General features: G+C 35.2%; 1 protein-coding gene across 1 annotated transcript in view; it reads right to left on the bottom strand.

Annotated features, from left to right (window-relative positions):
- ABCB5 (ATP binding cassette subfamily B member 5) overlaps positions 1 to 26,131 on the bottom strand; it is a 119,497-nt gene that overhangs the window by 64,179 nt on the left and 29,187 nt on the right. Inside the window, exon 13 of the mRNA XM_036113142.2 lies at positions 18,679 to 18,849. Within this exon, the coding sequence (XP_035969035.2) occupies positions 18,679 to 18,849 (171 nt within the window). The remainder of the gene's footprint in view (positions 1 to 18,678; positions 18,850 to 26,131) is intronic.

The raw sequence follows: 26,131 nt of genomic DNA, 5'->3' as shown, positions 1-26,131 counted from the left end.
TAAAGCAGATGAGTATTTCTTTCAAATTCTATTCCAAGTCTATAAGAGAAGAAAACTTTCAGAACAAGTTATTAAGATTAAATAATAATGTGGAAACAGATTAATAACAAAATATTATATGGAAGTTTATGTATCATGTTATAACTATGTTAAAAAATTTATCCATAGAAGATTATACCTATATAAAAATATACCAACATACTCATAATGCCTGTATTTAATTACTGGGCCTATGGATTGTATTCTTCTTGTCTCAGTTTTCTTAATTATTTAATGTAAATGTGTTTCATTTTTGTTTAAAAGAAAGCTAAATAAATAAAAATAAAAGCAAGAAAGCTAAAGTAATTTGGGTAAGTTCTATTTCTAATAACTTTGTTCCTATGAGTAACATATATATGCACACTAGAAACAAATAGATGTAATTATGAAGAACTGAAAATAGTTACACTGTTATGTCTTTTTTTACCATTATTTTTACAGTACCTTCTTTAAAATAAAAAAAGAAAGGTATATTTTGAAGAATTTGGTTTATGTTATGATGACCATCTGGAGAATTATCCAGACTAGGACACTCTTGAGTTGGACAAAAGTGGCAAACTGGAACTTTCTCAGGACAACCGGGAGATATGGTCATGTAACTATAAATTAAAACCTTTGGGATTCATGGTCTAGGGTCAGAAAAGTTACCGTGAGCCCAGAAATGGACCCTCAACTCTATGGTCAACCAATCTTTGACAAAGCAGGAAAGAATATCCAATGGAAAAAAGACAGTCTCTTCAATAAATGGTGCTGGGAAAATTGGACAGCCACACGCAGAAGAATGAAACGCGATATTCTCTTACACCATATACAAAGATAAACTCAAAATGGATGAAAGATCTAAATGTGAGACAGGAATATATCAAAATCCTAGAGGAGAACACAGGCAGCAACCTCTTAAACCTTGGACAAAGCAACTTTTTGCAAGGCACGTCTCTAAAGGCAAGGGAAACAAAAGCAAAAATGAACTATTGGGACTTCATCAAGATAAAAAGCTTCTGCACAGCAAAGGAGCAATCAATAAAACTAAAAGGCAACCTACAGAATGGGAGAAGATATTTGCAAATGACATTACAGATAAAGGGCTGGTATCCAAGATCTATAAAGAACTTCTCAAACTCAACACCCAAAAAACAAATAATCCAGTCAAGAAATAGGCAGAAGACATGAACAGACACTTCTCCAAAGAAGGCATACAAATGGCCAACAGACACATGAAAAAAATGCTCCACATCACTTGCCATCAGGGAAATACAAATCATAACCACAATGAGATACCACCTTACACCAGTCAGAATGGCTAAAATTAACAAGACAGGGAACAAAAAATGTTGGTGAGAATGTGGAGAAAAAGGAACCCTCTACACTGTTGGTGGGAATGCAAGCTGGTGCAGCCACTCTGGAAAACAGTATGGAGGTTCCTCAGGACATTAAAAATAGAGCTACCCTATGACCCAGCAATTGCACTACTGGGTATTTACCCCAAAGATACAGATGTAGGGAAAAGAAGGGGCACCTGCACCCCAATGTTCATAGCATCCATGTCCACAATAGCCAAACTGTGGAAGAAGCCAAGATGTCCTTCAACAGCTGAATGGATAAAGAAGATGTGGTTCATATATACAATGGAATATTGCTCAGCAATCAGAAAGGATGAATATCTACCATTTACATCAACATGGATGGAACTGGAGGGTATCATGCTAAGTGAAATAAGTCAATCAGAGAAACAGAATTATCATATGGTTTCACTAATATGTGGAACATAAGGAATAGTGCAGAGGACAATAGGGGAAGGGAGGGAAAACTGAATGGGAAGAAATCAGAGAGACAAACCATATGAGACTCTTAACTCCGTGAAACAAACTGAGGGTTGTGGAAAGAGAGGTGGGTGGGGGGATGGGGTAACTGGGTGATGGATATTAAAGAGGGCACATGATATGATGAGCACTGGGTGATATATTCAACTCATGAAATATTGAACATTATATCAAAGACTAATGATGTACTATACCTTGGCTAACTGAATTTAAATTAAAAAAAAAAAGAAAAAATCCAGTGAAATCATATAGATCATTCAGGTTCCAAATGGCAATAGAGAGGTGGTTAACTACCTAAGTTGGGTATTCTACCTGGACTTTAATTTTTAAAATTACTTAGGGAAATAGGATTGGGGATGGAGATACTACAAATCATCAAGTCTAGGCTTCTGCATTAAGCAGATATTGTTACTAATTTTGGTTCTTGAAATATAGTCATCTGTGAATACACATACACATATAAAAATATATTTATGTCAGGAGTACATACACACATATATACATATTCAATATAGGTATATACATGCCTGATATGTGTGTGTGTGTGCGTGTGTGCATGTATGCATGTTTTGTACTCAACCATGCCAACTAAGAATGTTATAATTTGGGTTAGTAAGGAGGAATGACACCTAAAGCTCAGAACTGAGGACAGGTCACTATATCACAGTCAAAATTTCCTCCTAGTCATGGTGGCAGTAGAGACCAATTTCATGGGTATATGAACTGTGCAGTTGCTCAAGGCCCTGTGCTTAGAAGGATCTCACTCTTGGTTTATGCTCTGCTGTTGTCATCTCGTAATTCTTAATAATTTTTGATTAAGAGGCCCCACATTTTCATTTCTCACTGGGCTTCATAAACTATGTAGCTGGCCCTAACCACTGGTAAAAGTAAAAAGGTTTCTATGTAGGTGTACCTTAGCTGGTTTGTGTCAAGCATAGATATTGCGAGTCCTTAAAACAGGTAGATTAAAAAAGGAAAAAAAAGGATAGTTTAACATCTATCCAAGGTAGGGTCTCTCCCTGTCATGACTTCAATAACATTATAATAATGAGACTCTATAATTATTATTCAAAGCACCTAAATGTGTATTATATTTAACCTACATCTCCTATCACATAGACTAGATAATACAGATAGTTGTTTCTACCTCCAGCAGCCCTTTTTCATGCTTCTTTTCTAAAAATATGAGATAATGAGATATGACTAGCACCTATGACTAGGGGCGGGGAGAGGGAGAGAGAGAATCTTAAGCAGGCTCCACTCTCAGCATGGAGCCTAATGTGGGGCTCTATCGCAGGACCCTGAGATCATGGCCTGAGCCAAAATCAAGAGTCAGACACTTAAACGACTAAGCCACCCAGGTACCCCATAAATAACTGATTTTAAATTATTAATCAAATATCTTCAAGCTGCAGACCCTCGAGTATTTACCGAGGGCAATTCCAAAGCCCTTGACAGAGCTAACAACGGGGGCAAAAAAAGAATTACAACATAAAGTAAAAAATGTATAACAGGAGTTATATAAAAATATTACAGGGGAACAAAAGTAATTAACTGTTTAGATGAATAGAGAAAGATTGCCAAATAGATGACTTTTGAGTAGGGTCTTAATGAATGGACAGAGATTTGCCAAGTGGGAAAAAGAGAGGAGGGGCAATTATGATAGAGGCTACAGCAAGACCAGGCAGTTGGGCCTAAAAGAACATGGATTTCTGAAAAATACTGAGGTTCACATATAGCAGAGGTGTGTGAAGAATGGAACATGGGGCTAGGAATAGAATATTGGGGGCTAGTTCATATAAAGCAATGTTAAGTATTGTTTCTTCTGTAGGGAATACAACTTATTGGAAGTTTCAGAATGGGGGAATTGTTTATATAAATGATATTTGTCCTTTATAAACTACCCAACACTCTGTATCTACATATGGATACAGGACTTTCAAGGTCTTTCTCCACCCTTAGATTCTATTTTTTCCCCTAGAGGTCAATCTTACCATGTTTTTGAGATCTAAGAGATTATAAATGATCAAGGTAAAAACGATTGATGCTGTAATGAATAAATATAGGCATGATATTTTGAATTATTTTTGCTACTTTTTTTGTCTTTTTACTCCTTAAGACAACCGAATATAATTATGTTAAATATTAAATACATATATTAAATTATATATGTGTGTGTATAATTTTAATTTCAGGTGACTCACATTGATTTTATCTGTTTTTAAAAAAAGATTTACTTATTTATTTATTTATTTAATTTGAGAGAGAGCAAGAGAGACAAAGAGAGAGAGAGAGCACAGAGGGAGAGGAAGAAGCAGACTCCCTGCTGAGCAGAGAGCCCAATGCGGGGCTCTATCTCAGGACCCTGAGATTGTCACCTGAGCTGAAGGCAGACGCTTAACCGACTGACCCACCCAGGGTCCTAGTTTTGTGATCTTTAAAAAAGAAGTCGGGAGGCCATAAAATTAATTATTAATTACTGATGGCAAAAATAATTCTTACTTTTGAAAACATATTTTAAAGAGTGTTAAGAGTGTAAAAGGTTCTATAACATTCCTCTGTTTGGTTTTGCTCACATAGTCCTATCAGCTGTCTGGGAAGGTAGGTTTCTGAGAGACAGGAAAATTGAGGCTCACAGAAATTAAGTAATGGATGCTAGTTCATATAGTGGGTAGGTGGCAATGCTGCAACACAACTCAGGTCCTTTGAATGCTCTAAGTTCACAAACTCTGCTGCATCTCTGTGACATGATGTGTTCCTGTTAATGTGACTAAAGCCCTTTGCATTGACTGCTTCCCATACCCTGCAAATTTTCTTTTCCTGTATCTTGTACCAGCACTAAAGACAGGCCTTCATTTGGCAAGTGTATATCTTTGTAACAGTTCCACACATGAACGAAGTATACCTATTTAAACTCCTTCTGTTGAAATGCGGATAATGATGAGAATTACTGATCTTTAAGAGTGATCTTATAATACTCGGCATACATACCAAAAGAGCTATTTTTGATTCTATAACATATACTTCATTTAAACAATATTTATAAATATACCCTCTGATAGTTTATTATGTATGATTTAAAAGATGGGTGGTTTCTAAATTTTATAAAAAATAAAAAAGTGAATATTTTGGAAAAGGATAATACCAAAGCAGTGCCTCAAAAAATGAAGAGTAAATTGTATTTTAAAAAAAAGACAGACTTTTGTTTTCAACCCAATATGGACTATCAAGAATAAGATTTAAAATAAATAAATAAATGAATAAATAAATAAAAGAAAAAATAAAAATAGACAATACTTGGGGTGCCTGGCTGGCTCAGTCACTACAGCACGTGACCCTTGATCTTGGGATCATGAGTTTGAGTCCCACATTGGGCATAGAAATTACTTAATAAAATCTTTTTTTATAGTATATGTGCTGCTGAAGCGAGCACAATAAAAAAATTTTTTTAAATAAAAAATAAGACAATACCTTCACATAGTTCAATAAATAAAAAAGTAGACATTGAGAATTCTTGCTTCCATGCATGTCCTGCCTCACCTGGTTTTCTTTCTTTTTTTTTTGAAACAGACAGGGTTTTATTAGTTTCAGGTATACAATATAGTGATTCAACAATTCCATACATTACCCGGTACTCATCACTGACAAGTGCACTCCTTAATCGCCATCCCCTATTTCACCTGGTTTTCTAATTTCCCCTCCCATAGGTCACTGCTTTTAATAGTTATAATGTTCATTTTTGAAAATACAAGCAAATGCAATTATGTATGCCCATCCTTTCTTACACAGAGGTTAACACACTATATACATTATTAGGCACCTAAAAAAAACAAAACAAAACTAATAATATATAGTGGAGACTTTTTCTTATCACTACGTAGAGAGTTTCCTGGTATAACATGGTGAAGAAACTACTCAAGGCTGGAAAAGAGCTCTTTGAAAGGATTAGAGGATACCACACCCAGCGCTCATAGAGGACAGGAAATAATGAATGTTCTAAACAGCATGACTGTAAAACTTCAAAATGCGTAGAGGTATTGAGTAGAGTACAAAGACTCATGCCTCAGCAGTAAAGAATAATTTGCTCTAGACCTAACATGGCTCTAATCTAGCCTAACAAAAATTAAAAGCAAAGCCAATAAAAAAAAAAACCCAGCACCCAACAATGAAAAATGCACTATTTTTGACATCCATTAAAAAAATGACCAAGCAAGCAAAACAGCAAGAAAATACAACCAATAATGAGGAGAAAAATCAATTAATCAAACTGCCCCAGACCTAATATAGATGTAAGAATTAGTACACAAGGACATTAAAACAATTATGGTAGCTCTATTTCATGTCCAAAAAATTAAGTAGAGACATCTAAACTATAAAAATGACCAAAATCATTTTCTAGGTATGAAAAATACAATGTCTATGAAAAAAACGTAGATGGGAATGATGAATTAAATATTGCAGAAGAAAAGGCAAGTGAACTCAAAGACAGCAATTGACACTATCCAAAATTAAACACAGAGAGAAAAGAGAATAAAAAATATATTAAGAAAATATCAGTGAGGTGTGAGACAAAATCAACCTGCCTAATGTATGTGTAATTGGTATCCCTGAGGTGGGATAAAAATATTTGAAGAAACAATGGTAAAATGTTTCTACATTTGATGAAAGCTATGATCCCACAGATCCAAGAAGCTCAACACAAGAAACATGAAGGAAACTACTCCAAGGTATATCAAAATCAAATTATTTAGTAGTAGAGATAAAGAGGAAAATCTTAAAAGCAGCCATAGGGGGAAAAAAAAAGACACATTACATAGAAAGGAGCAGAGATAAAAATGACAGTAGATTTCTCATCAGAAAAAATGCATGCAAAAAAAACTCTATCAAGCCTGAAAACTTCAGTAAGAGCTGCACAGGAATATAGACTTTCAGTATCAGAGGCAATGCAGTTTTAGAGGGATGCTTAATAAAAGTCTTTTGAATTTTGAAAACATTTTTCTAATAGTAACATGTAAATTCTTCATTTAAGGATATTAAAAAAGCTGATGAACAGATGGAATCAATGTCTACTGAAAAAAGTATCAACTCAGTTCCTCTGTGCTCTATGAATAGCATCAAGTCAGACCTTCCTGACAAGTCTGAGGAATCCATCCAATATAAAGAGGTAATGGTTTAACTATCAACAAGTTTTATCCACATGTTCTTCAATTAATTTTTACTTAATTCTTGTAATATTTAGAATTTACAATAAAATATTGCTATAACACTAAATGTATAATGCATGTCTATCCCAAACTTCACTGTAATATCACTGTGATACCCTAAGAAAGTGGCCCTCAAATAAGACCATTTATGTCACGGGCCATTTTGGGGGCAAGAAAACTCTTAAGAATGGGCTTGTTCTTCTTTTTCTAGTTCCTTTAGGCGTAACAGGAATTGAGATCAAGAGTCGCATGCTTTATTAACTGAGCCAGCCAGGTGCCCGGTAATCTACAGATTTAATGCAATCACTATAAAAATACCAACAGGATTTTTCACAGAACTAGAACCAATAATGCTAAATTTGTATGGAGCCACAAAGTATTTTAACTACACTGGAATTAAAATTAAAAAATAAAACAGAATAAAGAGCAAAGGATATAACCAGAGTAAGGAGGTTTATTTCATAATGATAAAGGGGTCAATTCATCAAAAGAACATGACAGTCTTGAATGTTTATGCACATAATAGGGCTCCAAAATACATGGCACCAAAATGAATACAACTGTAAGAACAAATCCACAATAATAATTAAATAATTCAATACCCCTCTCTCAGTAATTTATAGAAGTAGATAGAGAATTTGTAAGGATAAGGAAGACTTGAATAATACTATTAACCAACTTAATATAACTGATGTTTATAGAACATTCTACCCAACAACAGCAAAATGCACATTACTTCCAAGTCAACATAAAATATTTACCAAGATAGATCATATTCTGTGCCATAAAACAAGTCTTAATAAAATTAAAAGGATTCAAGTCATACAAAGTATGTTCTCTGACCACACCAGAATTATATTAGAAATTAATACAGAAAGATCTCTGGAAAATCCCCAAGTACTTGGAAACCAAATAATAATTCTCAAGTAAATGACCTCAGATTCAGCCTAAGAAAACAACAACAAAAGAGCAAGTTAAGCTCAAAATAAGCAGAAGACAGAAAATAATAAAGATCCAAGCAGAAACCAATTAAATATAAAAGAGGAAAATAAGCCATAAAGAAACAAATACATCAATATAACAGAACAGAGAGTCCAGAAAAAGATCTACACATATATGGAAAATACAATTTTTCACAAAGGTGCAAAGGCAATTCAGTGGAGAAAAGACAGTCTTTTCAGCAAATGGTGCTGGAACAACTGGAAGTCTATATGCAAACAAAACAAACAACAATAAAACAAACTTCAAACCATATCTGGCACTGTGGACAGAAATTAACACAAAATTGATCCCAAACCTAAATGTAAGAACTAAAACTATAATACTTCTAGAAAAAAATGTAGGGAATAATCTTTATGACCTTGGATTTGGCAAAAGTTTCTTAAATAGAGCACTAAAAGCTTGATTTATAAAAGAAAAAATTATAAATTAAACTTCCCAAATTAAAAAGTTCTGTTCTTTGGATGATGCTCTTAAGTGAACAGAAAGACAAATCTCAGATGGGAAGAAATATTTTCCAATCTTTTTTCTGATAAAAATACTTGTATCCAGAAATACAAAGAATATATAAAGAACTCTCAGAACTCTGTGATAAGAAAACAAATGACCCAGTTAAAAAATGGGCACAACATCTGAACACACATTAACAAAGAAGAGATACTGATGGTCAAGATAAAATATAAAAATAATAGCACATAAAAATGTTCAACATCATTAGTCATCAGGATAATGCAAATTAAAACAATAATGAAATACCACTACACATTTATTCTGATGGCTAACATTAAAATGCCTGGTTATCCCAAGTGTTGGCAAGTATGTGGAGTAGCTGTAATTCTCATATATTATAGGAATGTAAAAAGAAAATAATCTGGTAGTTCATTTATTTAAACATACTCCTACCATAAGGTCTACCCATTTAAATCCTAGATATTTACCCAAGAGAAATAAAAGTGCATGTCCACAGACTTACATATGAATGTTCAGAGCGACCTTATATGTAATATCCAAAAACTGCAAACAAACTAAATAACTTTAATGGGCATCAATACCAATGAGCTCAAACAGTGGTACATTCATACAATGAAATACTATTCACCAGTAAAGAGGAACTCTTGATACATGTCACAACATCAACACGTCCGAAAACAATTATGCTGAGTGCTAGAAGTCAGGCAGGACAGAAAACATAATGTATGATTCCATTTACACAAAGTTTTAGAAAATACATAGTAATCTATACTGGCAGTAAACAAATTAGTGGTTGACAAGAGTGGGGCTGGCTGGGGAGAGGGAGGATTAGGAGGGAGTGTTTACAAAAAGCGCTTAAAAATTTGGGGAGTGATTGGTTCATTATGTTGACTGTGGTGGTTTCACAGGGGTACATGTATGCCCAAACTTTTCTAATTGTATACTCTCGTATGTGCAGTTTAAGTCAATTAAATATCAAAAAAAGCTGTTAAAAAAAAGAATGTCAAACAAAAGAAGCATCTGTATTTATAGCACCCAAGTTGGCCATTCTTGAAGTTCTCTAAGAATCCTGAATGGGATTGAGGCATTTTATTGAATGTTATGCAAATGTAATGATAAAGTGGATTGAGGAACAACTAACTGTATTGTAGGTAGGAGGATTTATTTTTCTTAATTGCTGCAAGGTCTGATAATATACACATAATTATGTTGTTAATTGGCACTTACAAGCATATGTGAGTTTCTCTAGATTATATTTATGTGTAACATAGTACGCCGAAAAGAGGTCAAAACACTAAAATGCTTAGTGCTTCCTTTATTTTTCATATTGCCAAATATATAGACATTTTATTAAACTAACAAGTGAAAGATAATTGGGAAGAGAGTTTTTATTGTTTGCTTTTTGTTTTCCTCAGTTTCCTATTTACTTGTATGTGGTAATTCTAAGCCTTGCTATACAGAAACATCCTAATGAATGGTACAATAAAATTGGTAAAAATGTGATCTTTTTGGCTTTATTTTAATTAATTAATTAACTAATTAATTAATTTAAGATTTTATTCATTCACCCGACAGAGAGAGAGAGACAGCGAAAGAGGGAACATAAGCAGGGGGAGTGAGAGAGGGAGAAGCAGGCTCCCTGCCAAGCAAGGAGCCCGATGTGGGGCTCGATCCCAGGACCCTGGGATCATGACCCAAGCTGAAGGCAGACGCCCAACGACTGAGCCACTCAGGCGCCCCTGCTTTAGTTTTTTTTAAAATAAACTTTATTTTAGAATAGTTTTAGATTTAGGGAAAATTTGCAAAGACACTAGAGTATTCATGTACCCTGCACACAGTATCCCCCAGTGTCAACATCTGACATTTCTACGGTGCATTTGTTACAACAAATGAGCCAGTAGCAATACATTATTAACTAAACTCCATACTTTATTCAGATTTCCTTAATTTTTACTTATTATTCTTTTTCTGCTCCCAGATCTCCTTCTCAATACATTACATTTAGTCATTATGTCTCCTCAGGCTCCTCTTGGCTGTGACAATTTCTCAGATATTCCTTATTTTTTATGAACTTGATAGTTCTGAGGAATACCAGTCAGATACTCTGTAGAATGTCCCTCAATTTGGATTTGTCTGATGTGCCTAGTTTTTAGAAGTAAGACATTCAGCCTATACTAATCGCACTTTTCTCATTCAAACTTCAAGTTTAATTGTATTCTGGGTCTTGGAGACCCTGAGACTGGCCTACAGCACCCTAAAGGGGAATGAACATAAGAATGGGGTTGTTGAGTAGGCATGCATTAGGACTACCTGTGCAAAGGTGAAAACACTCAGACACCCAGGCTCCTGGCCATATCTCTTTCATTTATTCAATTACATTCCCTTGAGGTGACAAATATTATTTTCTAAAAGCACCCAGATCTCAAACGTTATTGATGAGGCTATAAGATGTTACCAATTAGCTTAATGATTTCACAATACTAGTAAACACTTCTCAAAGCAAATTAATATGTATGAAATTTACTTAAAAAATAAAAAAGGGCACATATAACACAGATACTCTAAGGAGAATCTAGGGAAAAGGAAATTGTAAAATCAATTAGGAGACTGCAGTTAGAAAAGATTTGAGAATGGCGTGCAGCCCCATGACATAATCAGAATTACGAAGTTTCCTGATGCAGGTTGTATTATTCTAGACCTTTTCTTCATGGGAGGCTTACTTCACAAGCATTTTTGTAGACCTCTCTTCTAATATTTCTTCACTTCTTAGCCATTACATATGGAACAAATTTACTTATTTTGCAAAAGTTCGTGCTGTTGTCTGACATCTGAAAACTGACAGTAAGGGATGACATTTCCGTAGTTTTGCCTTAGTGAGCACTGACGTTCCTGCAAACTGGAAGGTCCTGCATTTACCCATCTGTACCACCTTTACTCTGCCAGGTTCATGATCTAAACTAAATATTTGATTAAGGTATATATTATATTACAGTTTATTATAGCACGGATTAGTGTCTGAGTCTTTCAAATCACAAAAATGCCTAATACTTTAAAAGGGAAAAAACTAGGGGTCCCTGACTGCCTCAGTCAGTAGAGCGTTTGATTCTTGATCTTGGGGTTGTAAGTTTGAGTCCCACATTGGGAGTAGAGGTCATTTTAAAAAATTACAAAATAAAAAGGGAAAAAACTATGCTCTGAAAAACCTATAAAATGGGCTTCCAATTATCTTACACACGCAAGGTACTATAAAGTGCACTACAAAAATACATCTCCACTACATCATCATAAATGTGATCTAAAACTGATGTACTAGCCGTAGGAAACAACACTAATTGATTAATTGTTTCAGACTTAAAACATAGGAGAAATTTTGGAAGTCAAGACCTCCTAGAAAACTGGTTAAAGAAATTTGAGCTGATGCTTTGTTTTTTAACAAGAAGTACTGTAAAAATAAAGGAGGTAGTGGAATCCATTCCACTGATTTTTCAGATGTCTCAGAGAAGATGTGGTAGATTTTCAATGTCTTTGTTGCTATTAGTTCTTCTAGAGAGTACCAATTTGAAAGAATTTCCTAGTATCTTCTCCTCTCCTTCATAGTTTAAACAAAGCTAAAAGCCAGACAATTAGGTATTTAACAAAAAAAGGTCAACAGGAAGGTAGGTCTCTATTTGACACTTTGCTGGCATTTTTTTTTTTAGATTACTTTGCAATTCCATGCACAACAATAAATCACCAGGTAATTAGCTTGCACTTTGAAATAGAGGGTGTTTTAAAACAACCGTCATGGAAATGCTAGGACAGAGATAAGGGCCTGAGGAGGCTAGCTAGCTTTTCACCAGTGGTGGTCATGTGCCTTGAATAAAGGTGGGCAAAAGGAAAAGAAAGAACAATGTAAAGCTGTGAGCATTTGAGAGGGCCTGAATTTAACTGGTGGGTCAATTAACAGGGGTAATATACTCTCTGAAGAAGCCTGTAAACACAGAGTTCTCATGTCCCACAGCAAGCAAGGGGTGGGAAACCTATGGAAGGCACGTTCCCACTGACTGCCTCCTAGCAGGTTGGCTCAGGTTAACTTAGGGCTCACTGATGACATATACTCCATGATGCAATACAGTCTTGTGGTCTTCAAATTCTTTTTTTTAAGCTGCAAAATCCTTTTATCAAATAAAAGCACATGTGGAAGCTTAATAGATTTAAATTAACGATACAGATTAATGGTTAGTTGCCATTTGAATTTTTGGGGTGGTGGTGCACAGCCCTACCTGCTCATCCACCCTATCTCTCTACCTTCCTCCACTCCTCAAGAGGCTCCTGGAGGGGCACCCGGGTGTCTCAAGTCAGTTAAATGTCTGACTTCAGCTCAGGTCATGATCTCAGGGTCCTTGGATGGAGCCCCATGTCGGGGTCCCTACTCAGTGGGGAGTCTGCTTCTCCCTCTGCCCCTCCCCCTGCTCATGCGCGCGGGCTCTCTCTAATAAATAAATAAAATCTTAAAAAAAAAAAAGAGGCTCTTGGAAAACCTAGTACCCTAGTTCTCCAAGAATACAGTCCAAAAAACCTCTCGTTACTGTTTTACAAATTTCCATCTCTTTGAGCTACTGAATTTTAATTGACCATCTGCTATAAGAAGGTCTTTATGGTAGTTTTATGGAAACACAGGACTTTTGGTGTCTTAACTACCTAATTATGATGTTGAAAGCCAACTGGCTTCCCATTCTTCTGAGTCAGCACTGGTTCCATAGCTGAACAATACAGAATTAGTGTCAGGTCACTTCACCTGTCCAAAAATGCTTTCTCTTTTGTAAAATGGAGTGGCAAATAGCAAAATGATCAGCCCCTCAGAAGCCATATTTAATAAGTGACTCACCTCCTACTCAACCTCTTCTTTTCAGTTTGCAGGGATCTACTCATGTGAATACACACACACACACACACACACACTTAGGTTAAGACTATTTAGAGAATAAAACACATTCAAAATCTAAACTCTTTGATGAGATGAGGCCACATGTACTACCTAATTAGGAATATGGAATAGTACTCTATAGTACAATGTTTCCTTTTTATAACCTGAAATATCTCCATTCTCCCTTCTAAATAAGTTAACACATCAGTTAATAATTGATAATAATAAAATTATTCATAGCCATTTAATACCCTTCTCCTTCACTTAACTTTATTAAGCAAATATCTGTGGAGAAATTACAACAAGAAGTAAATGGTGTGCAAGAAGAGAAAATGCTACAATAATTAGCTCATCTTTCTCCCCAAAGAGAATTATATCTTATTTAGCCCAGAATACTGATCTATAAATAATATATTAGAGGTATCTTATTTGGTAGCAATTAGAAAAATTAATATCTTATATAGAAGATTTTCTTGTGGGGGAGGACGAGACTTAAGAATAATTTAAATTTAGAGAAATCACCAAGATACTTACTTGTATCATGGAAAAATATTTTGCTATATTTTTAAGGCTCTTTATTGTATTTTTTTAAGACTCTGAAATGTCCTGCTAAGTAATAACGATTTAAACCCATTTGTGAAAAAAAAAATCCATGAGCTATACATACAATAGGATCAAAATAAGCAGCTTAAGGGGACAAAAGTGAGTCTATTATAAGCTGACATGGGAGCCTCAATCTGGGGTATGTTTTTTTTCTTTCCCAAGGAGGCAATGTGGTTTTAGAAAAAGCCTAGTGTTTTGTTTTTCTGTTTTTTTTTTTTAAGATTTTTTATTTATTTATTTGACAGAGAGAGAGAGACAGCGAGAGAGGGAACACGAGCATGGGGAGTGGGAGAGAGAGAAGCAGGCTTCCCGCCGAGCAGGGAGCCCGATGCGGGGCTCAATCCCAGGACCCCGGGATCATGACCTGAGCCGAAGGCAGATGCTTAACTATTGAGCCACCCAGGTGCCCCTGTTTTTCTGTTTTTTTAAACTCTGGTAAAATATACATAGCATGAAATTTACCATTCTAACCATTTTTAAGGATTGGGTCCTCCTGGATCAGAGAGGCCAATTCCTTCTGTGTCACTATTCTTTTATATTCAGGCTTAGATTGTTATTTTTTTTAGTGGTCAAATATACATAACATGAAATTTTAACCAGTTTCAACCATTTTGAAGTGTACAATTTAGTAGCATTAAGTACATTCATATTGTTGTGCAACCATCACCACTATCTAACTCCAGAACTTTTCCTTCTGGAACTCTACACCCCTTTAAAGCATAACTTCCCATCCCCCCCTTCCCTTAGCCCCTGGTAACCTCCATTTTACTTTCTATCTATGAACATGACTATTCTACGTATCTAATGTAAATGCAATTACATGATATTTGCCCTTTTGCAACTGCCTTTCAGTTAGCACAGTATCTTTTAGGGTCACCCATGTTGTAGCATGTGTCAGAATTTCCTTCCTTTTTAAGATTGAGTACTATTCCATTGTATATACATATATTTGTTTATCCATTCACCTGTCAATGAGCATTTGGGTTGTTTCTACCTTTTGGCTATTGTGAATGATGCTGTTGTGAATACTAGTATACAAATATCTGTTGAATTCCTATTTTAATTTTCTTGGGTATACACCCAGAAGTGGAATTGCTTGGATCATATGGTAATTCCTATCTTTAATAAGAGGCTAATTTTGAAGAGTGATCTGGATTAAGATTTTAAGTCCCTAGCAGATGTATAATCTTGGGGCAATATAGCATGGTGGTTATATGAATGAGCTAAAGAAAAATGTCTGGGTCCACGTTTTGGCTTCACTGTTGCCTAGCTGTTATTCAACCTCTCTGTGCTTCAGTGTGCAAATATGTAAAATAGGAAAATAAGTGTTCTTATCTCATTGGGTTCTTATAAAGATTAGCTACTACCACCCATTTGTTCCTTTATTATACCTAAAATAATGACTCATGAATGGCTTCAGGGGGTCTATAAACCCCTCAATATATATTATATGTAAATCTTTGTGTACAAGTGCAATTTGTAGATTTTTCTGAGGAGTTACAGTGGTTTATTTTTCCCTTTTTTAGTCAGATTCTCAATGGGGACCTGATCTATCAAAGGGGGAGAAGCACTACCCTAAAATAAATTAGTAGTCTATAATTTAACACCAAGTCTAATAAATGTGAGCTTGATTAGGCAGGCTTATAAAATGTTCCATGATGCTTTTAGAATGAGATAGTCTCTATGCTACCTTTGTTCTTCTGGCTAAATTCCAGCCAAGGAAATCCCCTTGCAGAAATTCCCTTTCTGTTCTCAACTATTATAATGTTGCTACAAATGGTTTAAAAAGAAAAAAAAAAGAAAGAAGAAAAAAATGAATAAATCCCTAATTCTACATATAAAAAGCAAGATATTTAATTGACAAAGATGCACCAACATGTGTAATAATTAACCTATCTTTAACTTTGGATAGCCACTTCTTTGGGCTTAATTTAATAAAGTAGCCCACAGCTTAATGCAGTATACCAATTTTCTTATTGCTCAGTTCTCCAAGTAATATAAATATGTTAAGGGGCCTCTGAGGAAGATCAACAGAATGCATCACAGTGAGAAAGAACAGTAATGATAAAGAAAAGCCCATGAGGGCTGCAACAAAGCAGCTCTGTCTCTTCAAAGAATAAAACTGTAATGGAAACCCTTCCCTCATAATTAGCAAAGGGTCTTTTTAAAAGTTCTCCATTGATGTGGTGTAGCTGACCCTCCCTTAGTAATAATTATTCCTAGATTTGCATACCACTTTTAACATTTCAAAGAGCTTTCACAGGCTTTATCCAAAAGTCAGTGTGGGCTTCCTCTGCTTCCCCAGGGGCCTAAAGGTGTTTACTGCCATCCCTTCTCTACTGGGACTGAAAGGAAGCCTGCTGCATTGGCATGCTGGGTCCAAACCAGTAGCAGAGTGGAACCACGTAGACTGTAGCATAAATCTTTATCCACTGACCCTAGGTCCTCCTCATGAGCAAGATAAGTGAAGCAAAACTACTTTGCAGCAAGCCTAACTTAAGAAATCCAGAAAATAGAACTTCAGGCCTTGAAACATTTGAAACAATCTGACTTGCAAGTGATAATAGTAACTAATAGATAATTTAATAAAGTAGTGGGCACTCTGGCTGCCAGTATCCATTTCTGGTTGCACAAAGTTAGTATTTAAAAAGAAAAAGCCTGTAATTTTCTTAGGCAGAAAAACACATTTTCAAACAAGCTCACAGTAATATGTGTCATGAAGCCTTCTGAAGGGTCTGAAGGCCATGATTTAAAAAAGGGGTTGGGAGACACATGAAAAAGTGTTCAATATCGCTCGGCATCAGGGAAATCCAAATCAAAACCTCAATGAGATACCACCACACACCAGTCAGAATGGCTAAAATTAACAAGTCAGGAAATGACAGATGTTGGCGGGGATGCGGAGAAAGGGGAACCCTCCTACACTGTTGGTGGGAATGCAAGCTGGTGCAGCCACTCTGGAGAACAGTATGGAGGTTCCTCAAAAAGTTGAAAATAGAGCTACCATATGATCCAGCAATTGCACTACTGGGTATTTACCCCAAAGATACAAAAGTAGGGACCCGAAAGGCTACGTGCACCCCGATGTTTATAGCAGCAATGTCCACGATAGCCAAACTGTGGAAAGAGCCAAGATGTCTATCAACAGATGAATGGATAAAGAAGATGTGGTATATATATACAATGGAATATTATGCAGCCATCAAAAGGAATAAGATCTTGCCATTTGCAACGACGTGGATGGAACTGGAGGGTATTATGCTGAGCGAAATAAGTCAAACAGAGAAAGACATGTATCATATGACCTCACTGATATGAGGAATTCTTAATCTCAGGAAACAAACTGAGGGTTGCTGGAGTGGTGGGGGGTGGGAGGGATGGGGTGACTGGGTGATGGACACTGGGGAGGGTATGTGTTCTGGTAAGCGCTGTGAATTGTGCAAGACTGTTGAATCTCAGATCTGTACCTCTGAAACAAATAATGCAATATATGTTAAGAAAGAAAAAAAGAAGAAGAAGAATGTAGCAGGAGGGGAAGAATGAGGGGGGGAAATCGGAGGGGGAGAAGAACCATGAGAGACAATGGACTCTGAAAAACAAACTGAGGGTTCTAGAGGGGAGGGGGTTGGGAGGATGGGTTAGCCTGGTGATGGGTATTGAGGAGGGCACGTTCTGCATGGAGCACTGGGTGTTATGCACAAACAATGAATCATGGAACACTATATCTAAAACTAATGATGTAATGTATGGGGATTAACATAACAATAAAAAAATTAAAAAAAAATTAAAAAAAAAAAAGGGGTTGGGGTCGCCTGGGCGGCTCAGTCGGTTGAGTTTACTCTTAATTTCAGCTCAGGTCATGATCTCAGGGTTGGGAGACTGAGCCCTGTGTTGGGCTCCATGCTCAGCAGGGAGTCTGCTTGAGATTCTTTCTCTCCCTCTCCCACCGCTCACTCTCTCAAATAAATAAATCTAGAAAAAAAAGTAAAAGTAGCGTTGCCCATTGAAAAAAGTATTCAATGGTTTTTCGTATCACTGCCACCAACTACTCTCCCAAATGCAACATAATTTGGTAAGGGACCATCCCTGCATTGTGGTCCTGAAGCATGTCAGTAGTATGCAGTAAGCAGGAGGTCAGTGTGAGGTTAGAGGGCCCAGGGCTCTTAGAGGAGGATGGTTCAAGGGCAGGACAAACCAGACTGCTTCTCCACTGGAGGTGAAATTAAGTTAAAAAGTCTTTGGGGGTGCTCTAAAGAGGAAAAGTGGTCACAGAAGAGAACCCACAGGTGTGTACAGAAGAGACTAGGAGTGAATGTGGTTATAGCTGCGATGGTGGTAGTGGTGTAGGGTTATTATGGGGAGGTGTAAAGTGCAGACCTATTGGAAAAAAGGCATATATGGGATGACTGCTTGGGTATCAGCCTTCTATATGTTTTTAGCACCAACTATAGCATCTTCTTCTCTCATCCAAATCATTTCCATCATGTATAAGTTTTTATAAGGGTGAACACTCTGCATCAATACCTTAAAGACAGCTCTGAACTCAACAAATAATCTACTGTAGAGCCATACTTTCTTGTGTTAAAAACAGTGTTGAACCAGGAATATGGAAATAAGAAATGATCTGCTCACTTACCTTCTCCAGTGCAGCTTGAACAACTGATTCACTTTCTGTATCTAGGGCAGATGTAGCCTCATCTAAGATCAGGATCTTTGGGTTTCGAACTAAAGCTCGAGCAATAGCGATTCTCTGTTTCTGTCCTCCACTCATTTGTGCTCCTTTTTCTCCTACCAAGGTATTAAATCTCTAATGAAAAAATAGGAAAGAGCACAGAAAGAGAAGGCAGCATGATCAAATCATTTGAACAGGAAATGACAAACAATCACAGTTGTGTTTTAATACCCAGCTTAATCACTACTTCAGCCTGGCTGCTTTTGACCTTTAATTTTTTTCTTTGTAAAAACAAACAACTATTTGAAAAAAAGAGTCTAGTAAAGAGAAATTTAGCTAGGACTAAGAAAAATTTGGCTAGGACTAAAAGAAATGAGAACGGGGACTCCTGGGTGGCTCAGTCAGTTAAGGGTCTGCCTTCGGCTCAGGTCATGATCCCAGGGTCCAGGATCCCAGGATGGAGTTCCACATCTGGCTCCCTGCTCAGCGGGGAGCCTGTTTCTCCCTCTGCCGCTCCCCCTGCGTGTGCTCTCTCTCTCTCTCTCTGACAAATAAATAAATAAAATCTTAAAAAAAAAAGGAAATGAGAACATATGATCATCAAGGATTTTTAGGTAGATTAACAATAATTTGAACAAATTTTCAAAGTTTTTAAAGACAGTTTTATAATGTACTAATATCTTTAAAAGGAGTAATACACAGTAATACAACTACATTCTTAACTATTATTTGAAAGGTTTACTAGCAATTTAATATATTATCTACAATTTCCTTCCTGGATATTTTGAAAAGAAGTATGAGAAGATTAATGCAAAAACAAACTTCTCAAAATATTTTTCCATCTTGGAACACTTTTTAGACCTTCTTTTGCTTATTTTATTTTTTATATTTTGGGATATACATCTTTAACAGAGTAGATATTAGATATTTGAAGTTGGAGATAATTTCTAGAACTAATGAAACATAGTAATATTGTATTGGAATAGGTCTATGACCTAAAGCTCATTTCTTCAAGGATATAAATTTAAATATTCTTTCTAAACCTTTGATTATTCTAGAGTCTGACCTTCACATTTTTAAAAAACATAAACCTTATTGAGAAATAATTTATACACAATAAAATGCACACATTTTAAGGATATGGTTCTATGAATTTTGACAAATGAGTACAGCCATGTTATCACCACCCCAGTAAAGATACAGAATATTTCCATCACCCTAGAAAGTTCCCTCATGAATCTTTCCAGTCTAAATCAACACAATGATTTGATTTTTATCATTATAAATTAATTTCATTAGTTCTAGAACTTCAAATAAACAGACTCATACAGTGCATGCCTTCTTTTGACTCATTTGTTAAGAGCAGTTTTAGGTTCATGGTACAATTGAGAAGAGGGTATAGAGATTTCCCATATACCTTTGCCACACACATGCAATGTCCCCCATCCCACAGGATGTCCCCTCATCCAACATCCTCCACAAGAGTGGTACATTTGTTACAACTGATGAAGCTATATTGACATATCATAATCACCCAAAACCATAGATTACATTAGGATTCACTCTTGGTGGTGTACATTTTTATGAGTTTGGACAAATGTATAATGACATGTATCCAATTGTTATAGCATCATACAGAGTATTTTCACTACCCTAAAAATCCACTGCGCTCTGCCTATTCTTCCCCACCTCCACCTCAAACTCGGACAACCACTCATCTTTTATTACTGTTTCCATAGTTTTGCTTTCTCAAGAATGTCATATAGTTTAAATCATACAGTATGTAGCTTTTTCAGACTGGTTTCTTCCACTTAGTAATATGTATTTAAAATTTTTCCATGTTTTCATGGCTTGATTGATCATTCTTTTTAGCACTGAATAACATCCCATTGTCTGGACATACCACTGTTTATTCATCCATTCACCTACGGAAGGACATCTTGGTTGCTTCCAAGCTTTGGAGATACAAATAAATCTGCTATAAACATCTGTGTGTAGGTTTTTGTGTGAACCTAAGTTTTCAACTCCTTTGGGTGAATACCAAGGAGCATGATTAGTAGATAATATGGTAAGAATATGTTTAGTTTTATAAGAAACCAACAAACAGCTTCCCAAATGCCCATACCCTTTTGTATTCACACCAGCAGTGAATGTTGCTCCACATCCTCGTCAGCATATGGTGTTGTCAGTGTTTTGGTTTTGGCTATTCTAAAGGGCATGTAGTAACATCTCATTGTTTTATTTTGCATTTTCCTGATGACATATGATGTGGAACATCTTTTCACGCACCTATTTGCCATCAGCATATCTCCTTTGGTGAAGTGTCTGTAAAGATCTTTGGCCTGTTTTTAAATCAGGTTGTTTTCTTATTGCTGAATTTTAAGATTTGTTTATATATTTTTGGATGACAGTTCTTTCTTGGATATGTGTTTTGCAAATGTTTTCACCCAGTCTGTGGCTTATCTTCTCATGCTTTTCTCATTGTCTTCTGCAGAGCAGTTTTAATTTTAATGAAGTTCAACTTCTTTCATGGTTTGTGTCTTTGATGTATTGAAAAAATCTTGCAATACCCAAGTCATATCAGTTTTCTACTACATTTTCTCTAGGAGTTTTATGATTTTGTATTTCATATTTAGGTCTATGATTCATTTTGAGTTAATTTTTGTGAAAGGTATAAGGTCTGTATCTAGATTTATTTTTTTACGTGTGGATGTCCAGTTGTTCCATTTGTTCACTGAAATGAGCAATAACACACATTATATGTGATCTGTTGTATTGCCTTTGCTCTTTTGTCATAGACTAGATGATTATATTTATGTGAGTCTGTTTCTAAACTCTATATTCTGTTCCACTGATCTATTTGCCTATTCTTTCACCAATACCACACTGTCTTGATTACTGTAGATTTATAGTGAGTTTTAAACTTAGAGGGTGTAGTCCTTTAACTTTGTTCTTCTTCAATATTGTGTTGTCTATTGTGGGCCTTTTACCTCTCCATATAGACATTAAAATTGGTTTGTTGATATCCACAAAATAACTTGCTAGGATTTTGATTGGAATTGCACTGAATCTATAGATCAAGTTGGGAAGAACTGACATCTGGCAATATTGAGTCTTTCTCTCCACACACATGGAATATCTCTCTATTTAAAAAATTCTTTTTTGATTTCATTCATCAGAGTCTTGTAGTTTTCTTTATATAGTTCTTGTACAAACTTTGTTAGATTTATACCTAAGTAATTCATTATTTTGGATGCTAATATAAATAGTATTGTGCTTTTAATGTCAGATTCCACTTATTCATTGCTGATATATAGGAAAATGACTGACTTTTGTATATTAACATTGTACCATGAAGCTTTGCTATAATTGCAATGTGTACTTTTTTGGTCTGTCTTACCTAGCATATTTTTGAGATTCATCCATATTGTGTGCATGAGCAATTCACTCCTATTTATTTCTGAGCAGTGCTTCACACAATGTGAATCTACTTTGGGTTACCAAATTTAACAAAAACAAAAACAAAAAACCATGGGGCTCAGTTAATTTTGATTTTCAGTTAACAGTGAATACTTCTTTAGCACAAGTATATCTCATACAATATTTAGGATATACTTATGCTAAAATTATTCATTGTTTATCTGAAACTCAAAATGTATTGAAAATCTTGTATTTCATCTAACAATTATATATCAATCACAATTTGTTTATTCAGCTGCTGATGAACATCTGCACTGTTTCCAACTTTTGAATAGTATGAATAAAGCTGCCATGAACATTCATGTACATAATGTTCTTGAGGTCATATTTTCATTTCTTTTGGAAAAATTTGTGGAAATAGAATGCTGAGTCATAAGTGTATGTTTAACATTATAATAAAGTGGCAAATTTCTTTCTAAAGTAACTGTACCAATTCACTTTATTCAGAATGAATAAGAGATTTAATTGCTTTACATCCTCATCAAAAGTTATTGTTATTCTTTTTAGTTTTGGCCATTCTAGCAAGTGTGGAATGGTATCTCACTTTGGTTTTACTTTGGATTTCCCTGTTGACTAATAATGTTGAATATTTTTCATGTGTATATTGTCTATTTCTTTTTGTGGGTGTGTGAAATATCTGTTCAAGTTTGTACACTTTTTTGTTTTATAATTGTGTTATAAGAGTTCTATATATATCCTGGGTGCGTGTCCTTTGTCAGATGTGTGTATTGTGAATATTTTCTTTCACTCTGTCTTGTCTTTTTACCTTCTAAATAGTGTATTTTAAAAGGTTTTAATTTCAATAAAGTTCAGTTTATCATTTTTTAAATAGTAAATACTTTTCTATCTAAGAAATCCTTGGCTACTTCAAAGTCATAAAGGTTTTTCACCTAAGTTTTTATTTTTGAAGTTTGATACTTTCAAGTTTTTCTTTTTTTTTTTTTAAAGATTAATTTATTTTTAGAGAGAGAGAGAGTGAGCACAAGTGGGAGGAGGGGCAGAGGGAAAGAATCTCAAGCGGACTCCTTGCTGAGTGGGGAGCCTGACTTGGGGCTCAATCACATGACCCTGAGATCATGACCTGAGCTGAAATCAAGAGTTGGATGCTCAACTGACTGAGCCATCCAGGTGCCCCTTGATAGTTTAAGTTTTTACATTTGATCTAAGATCCATGGCAAATAAATATGTGTGTATGGGGTGAGGTAAGGGCCACATTTCACTTGTTTTTCTCATATGGATATCCAATTTTTCCAGCACCGTTTGTTGAAAAGACTTTCTTTTCCCCCACCAAATTAATACTGGCCTTGTCAAAAATCATCTGACTAGATATGCGTGGGTCTATTTCTGGCCTCTATTTTATTCTACTGATCTACATGTCCATTGTTGTGCCATTTCCACTGCCTTAATTGCTGTCTTAAAATTAGATATTATATATCTTCCAGCTTTGCTGGGTTTTTTTCATAATTGTTTTGCCTATTTTTGGTCTTTTAAATTTTCAAATAAATTTTGGAATCAGCAAGTCAATTTCTAGACACACAAAAAAAGACTACTGGGATTTTGACTGGTATAGCAACAAATTTATCAATTTTGGGAGAACACATATCTTTAAAAATACTGCATCTCTAAATCAATGAATAAGTTACATTCTATTCATTTAGATCTTTAGTTTCTCTCAGAAACATTTCATATTTTTCATATAGAAGATTTACACCTTACATTAAATTTGTTCTACTTTAATATTTTTTGATGCTATTGTGAATGCCACTTTTAATTTTATTTTCATTTGTAACTGTTGCCACTATTTAGAAATCTAGTCAACTTTTTTTATAGTTACAGGTCTTACTAAGATTATCTACTTCTTTTTCAGTGAGTTTTGGCAGTTTGTGTCTTTCAATAAATTGACCCTCAACTAAGTAGTCAAATTCATAGGCATAGCTTTGCTCATACTATTCCTGTAATCTTTTAATCTCTTTGAAATCAATAGTGATGTACTATCTTTCATTCCTGAGATTGGTAATTTTTTTCTCTTTTTTGATTCTTTATCAGCCTTGCTATTGTTTTACTGATTTCATTAATCTTTTCAAGCAAACAGCTTTGGATTTTAATGATTCTTTCTAATGTTTTTCTGTTTTTGCTTTCACTGATTTTTGCTCTAATCTTATTTCCCTTCTGTTTGCTTTGGGGTCAACGTGCTCTTCTTACTCCAGTTTCTCATATTGGAAGCTTCATTTACAGATTTTGGATCTTTTTTTCTTTCTAAAAGAAGAATTTAATGCTGTAAATTTCTCTTAAAGCAGTTCTTTAACTGTATTCTACAAGTACTGATACATAGCGGTTTCATTTTTATTTAGTTTAAAATAGTCATTAATTTTCCTTGAAACTTCCTCTTTCAGGCATAAATTATCTACAAGTGAGTTATTTAATTTTCAAAGATTTGTGGATTTTCCAGTCTATGGCCATACCACCCTGAACACACCCGATCTCATCAAATATTTGCAGATTTTTCAGATATATTTCTGTTACTGATTTCTACACTTTAATTCTATTATTGTCTGAGAACATTTTTTATATGTTTTCTTTGAACTTGCAAAGTTGTTTTTTTTTTTTTAATGGCCCAGAATATTATCTATCTCAGTGAATGTTCCATGTGTACTTGAAAAGAATGTACTCTGCTGTTATTGGGTGGAGTGTTCTATAAATGTCAGTTAGATCTCGTTGTTGGATAGCATTGTTCAGGTCATCTATAGCCTTACTGATTTTCTGCCTACTTGTTCTGTCAAGTACTGAAGGCTTCAATAAAATTGTGGGTTTGTCTATTTCTCCTTTTAGGTGTGGCAGTTTTTGCTTCATGCATTTTGAAGCTTTTCTTAAGTGCATAAACATTTAGATTATGATTTCTTGCTTATGGGTCATAGTTTCCTGTTTCTTTGTATATCTGATTATTGCAGAATATATACTGAATTCTGTGCATGTTATGTTGGAGAAACTCTGAATTCTGTTTTCTTCTGAAAACAAAGTTGATTTTTGTTCTAGTAAGCAATTCAAATCCTGACTGATCATTTTGAACTTGTGTAATCCTGGTTTTGTGCTTTGTTGAGGTGAATCTGTAGAAAATCTCTAAACTTGGCAGGACCCAACGTATAAGTTCTATCTCCTCTGGGGATCTTGTCATGGCTTGGTTTTAGAATTTGTTAGGGCAGGTCTAGAGTCAGCATACTCTAAGGTATGGTCTTTACTCCTAAGGTGTGGTCTTTTTTGGTGTCTCAGGTATATGCCTGCGGTATTAAAAAGGTGTTAATGTTATCTCTCCACTCTGGGCTGTGCTTTCAACATCCCCATCACACTCCTTGACTTGTAGTATCTCTGTTCTATTCCCAGCTTTGTAGCAGCTGCTCTCTGGTAATCCTTGGGAAGTCTTATCCTCAGATAAGGATTCCCAAGGGGTGCCTACAGGGACGTCTACCCCAATACCTTAACTCCACAGCTCTTTCATTGCCTCTCCAGTTGCTTAAGCTGCCCTGAAATTCTATCTCTGCCTTTCAGTTTAGTCTAGTGCCATGTTCTGTCTGGATTCCAGTTCACAGAGATGGGGTCAGAGATTTGTTCCTATCCAGAATGCTGCAAATCAGGGACTTTCCTCATGAGTTTTGTTTCTCTCAGGGATCACAGTTTTGTGTTACCTCTTGTCCAATGTTTGGAAACAATTATCCTATGCCTAATATATTTTAACCAGTTTTATGGTTGTTTATGGGAAAAGGTTAGGAAATATCAGTTAATCTTAATACATTAATTTAAAAATAAATAATTAAAATTTTTTTAAAAATTTTAAAATATTTTAAAAATTTTAAAAATTTAAAAAAATAATTAAAAAATATCATAGAAGTAATGGCATTTATTTTTAAACACCAATTTCCCCAATTTTTCTGTTGAGGACTTC

The sequence above is a fragment of the Halichoerus grypus genome, chromosome 12 (assembly GCF_964656455.1).
Source record: "Halichoerus grypus chromosome 12, mHalGry1.hap1.1, whole genome shotgun sequence".
In the NCBI taxonomy this organism is placed as follows: domain Eukaryota; kingdom Metazoa; phylum Chordata; class Mammalia; order Carnivora; family Phocidae; genus Halichoerus; species Halichoerus grypus.
Note: the sequence above shows the minus strand (reverse complement) of the source record. Positions and strands in the feature narration are given on the sequence as shown.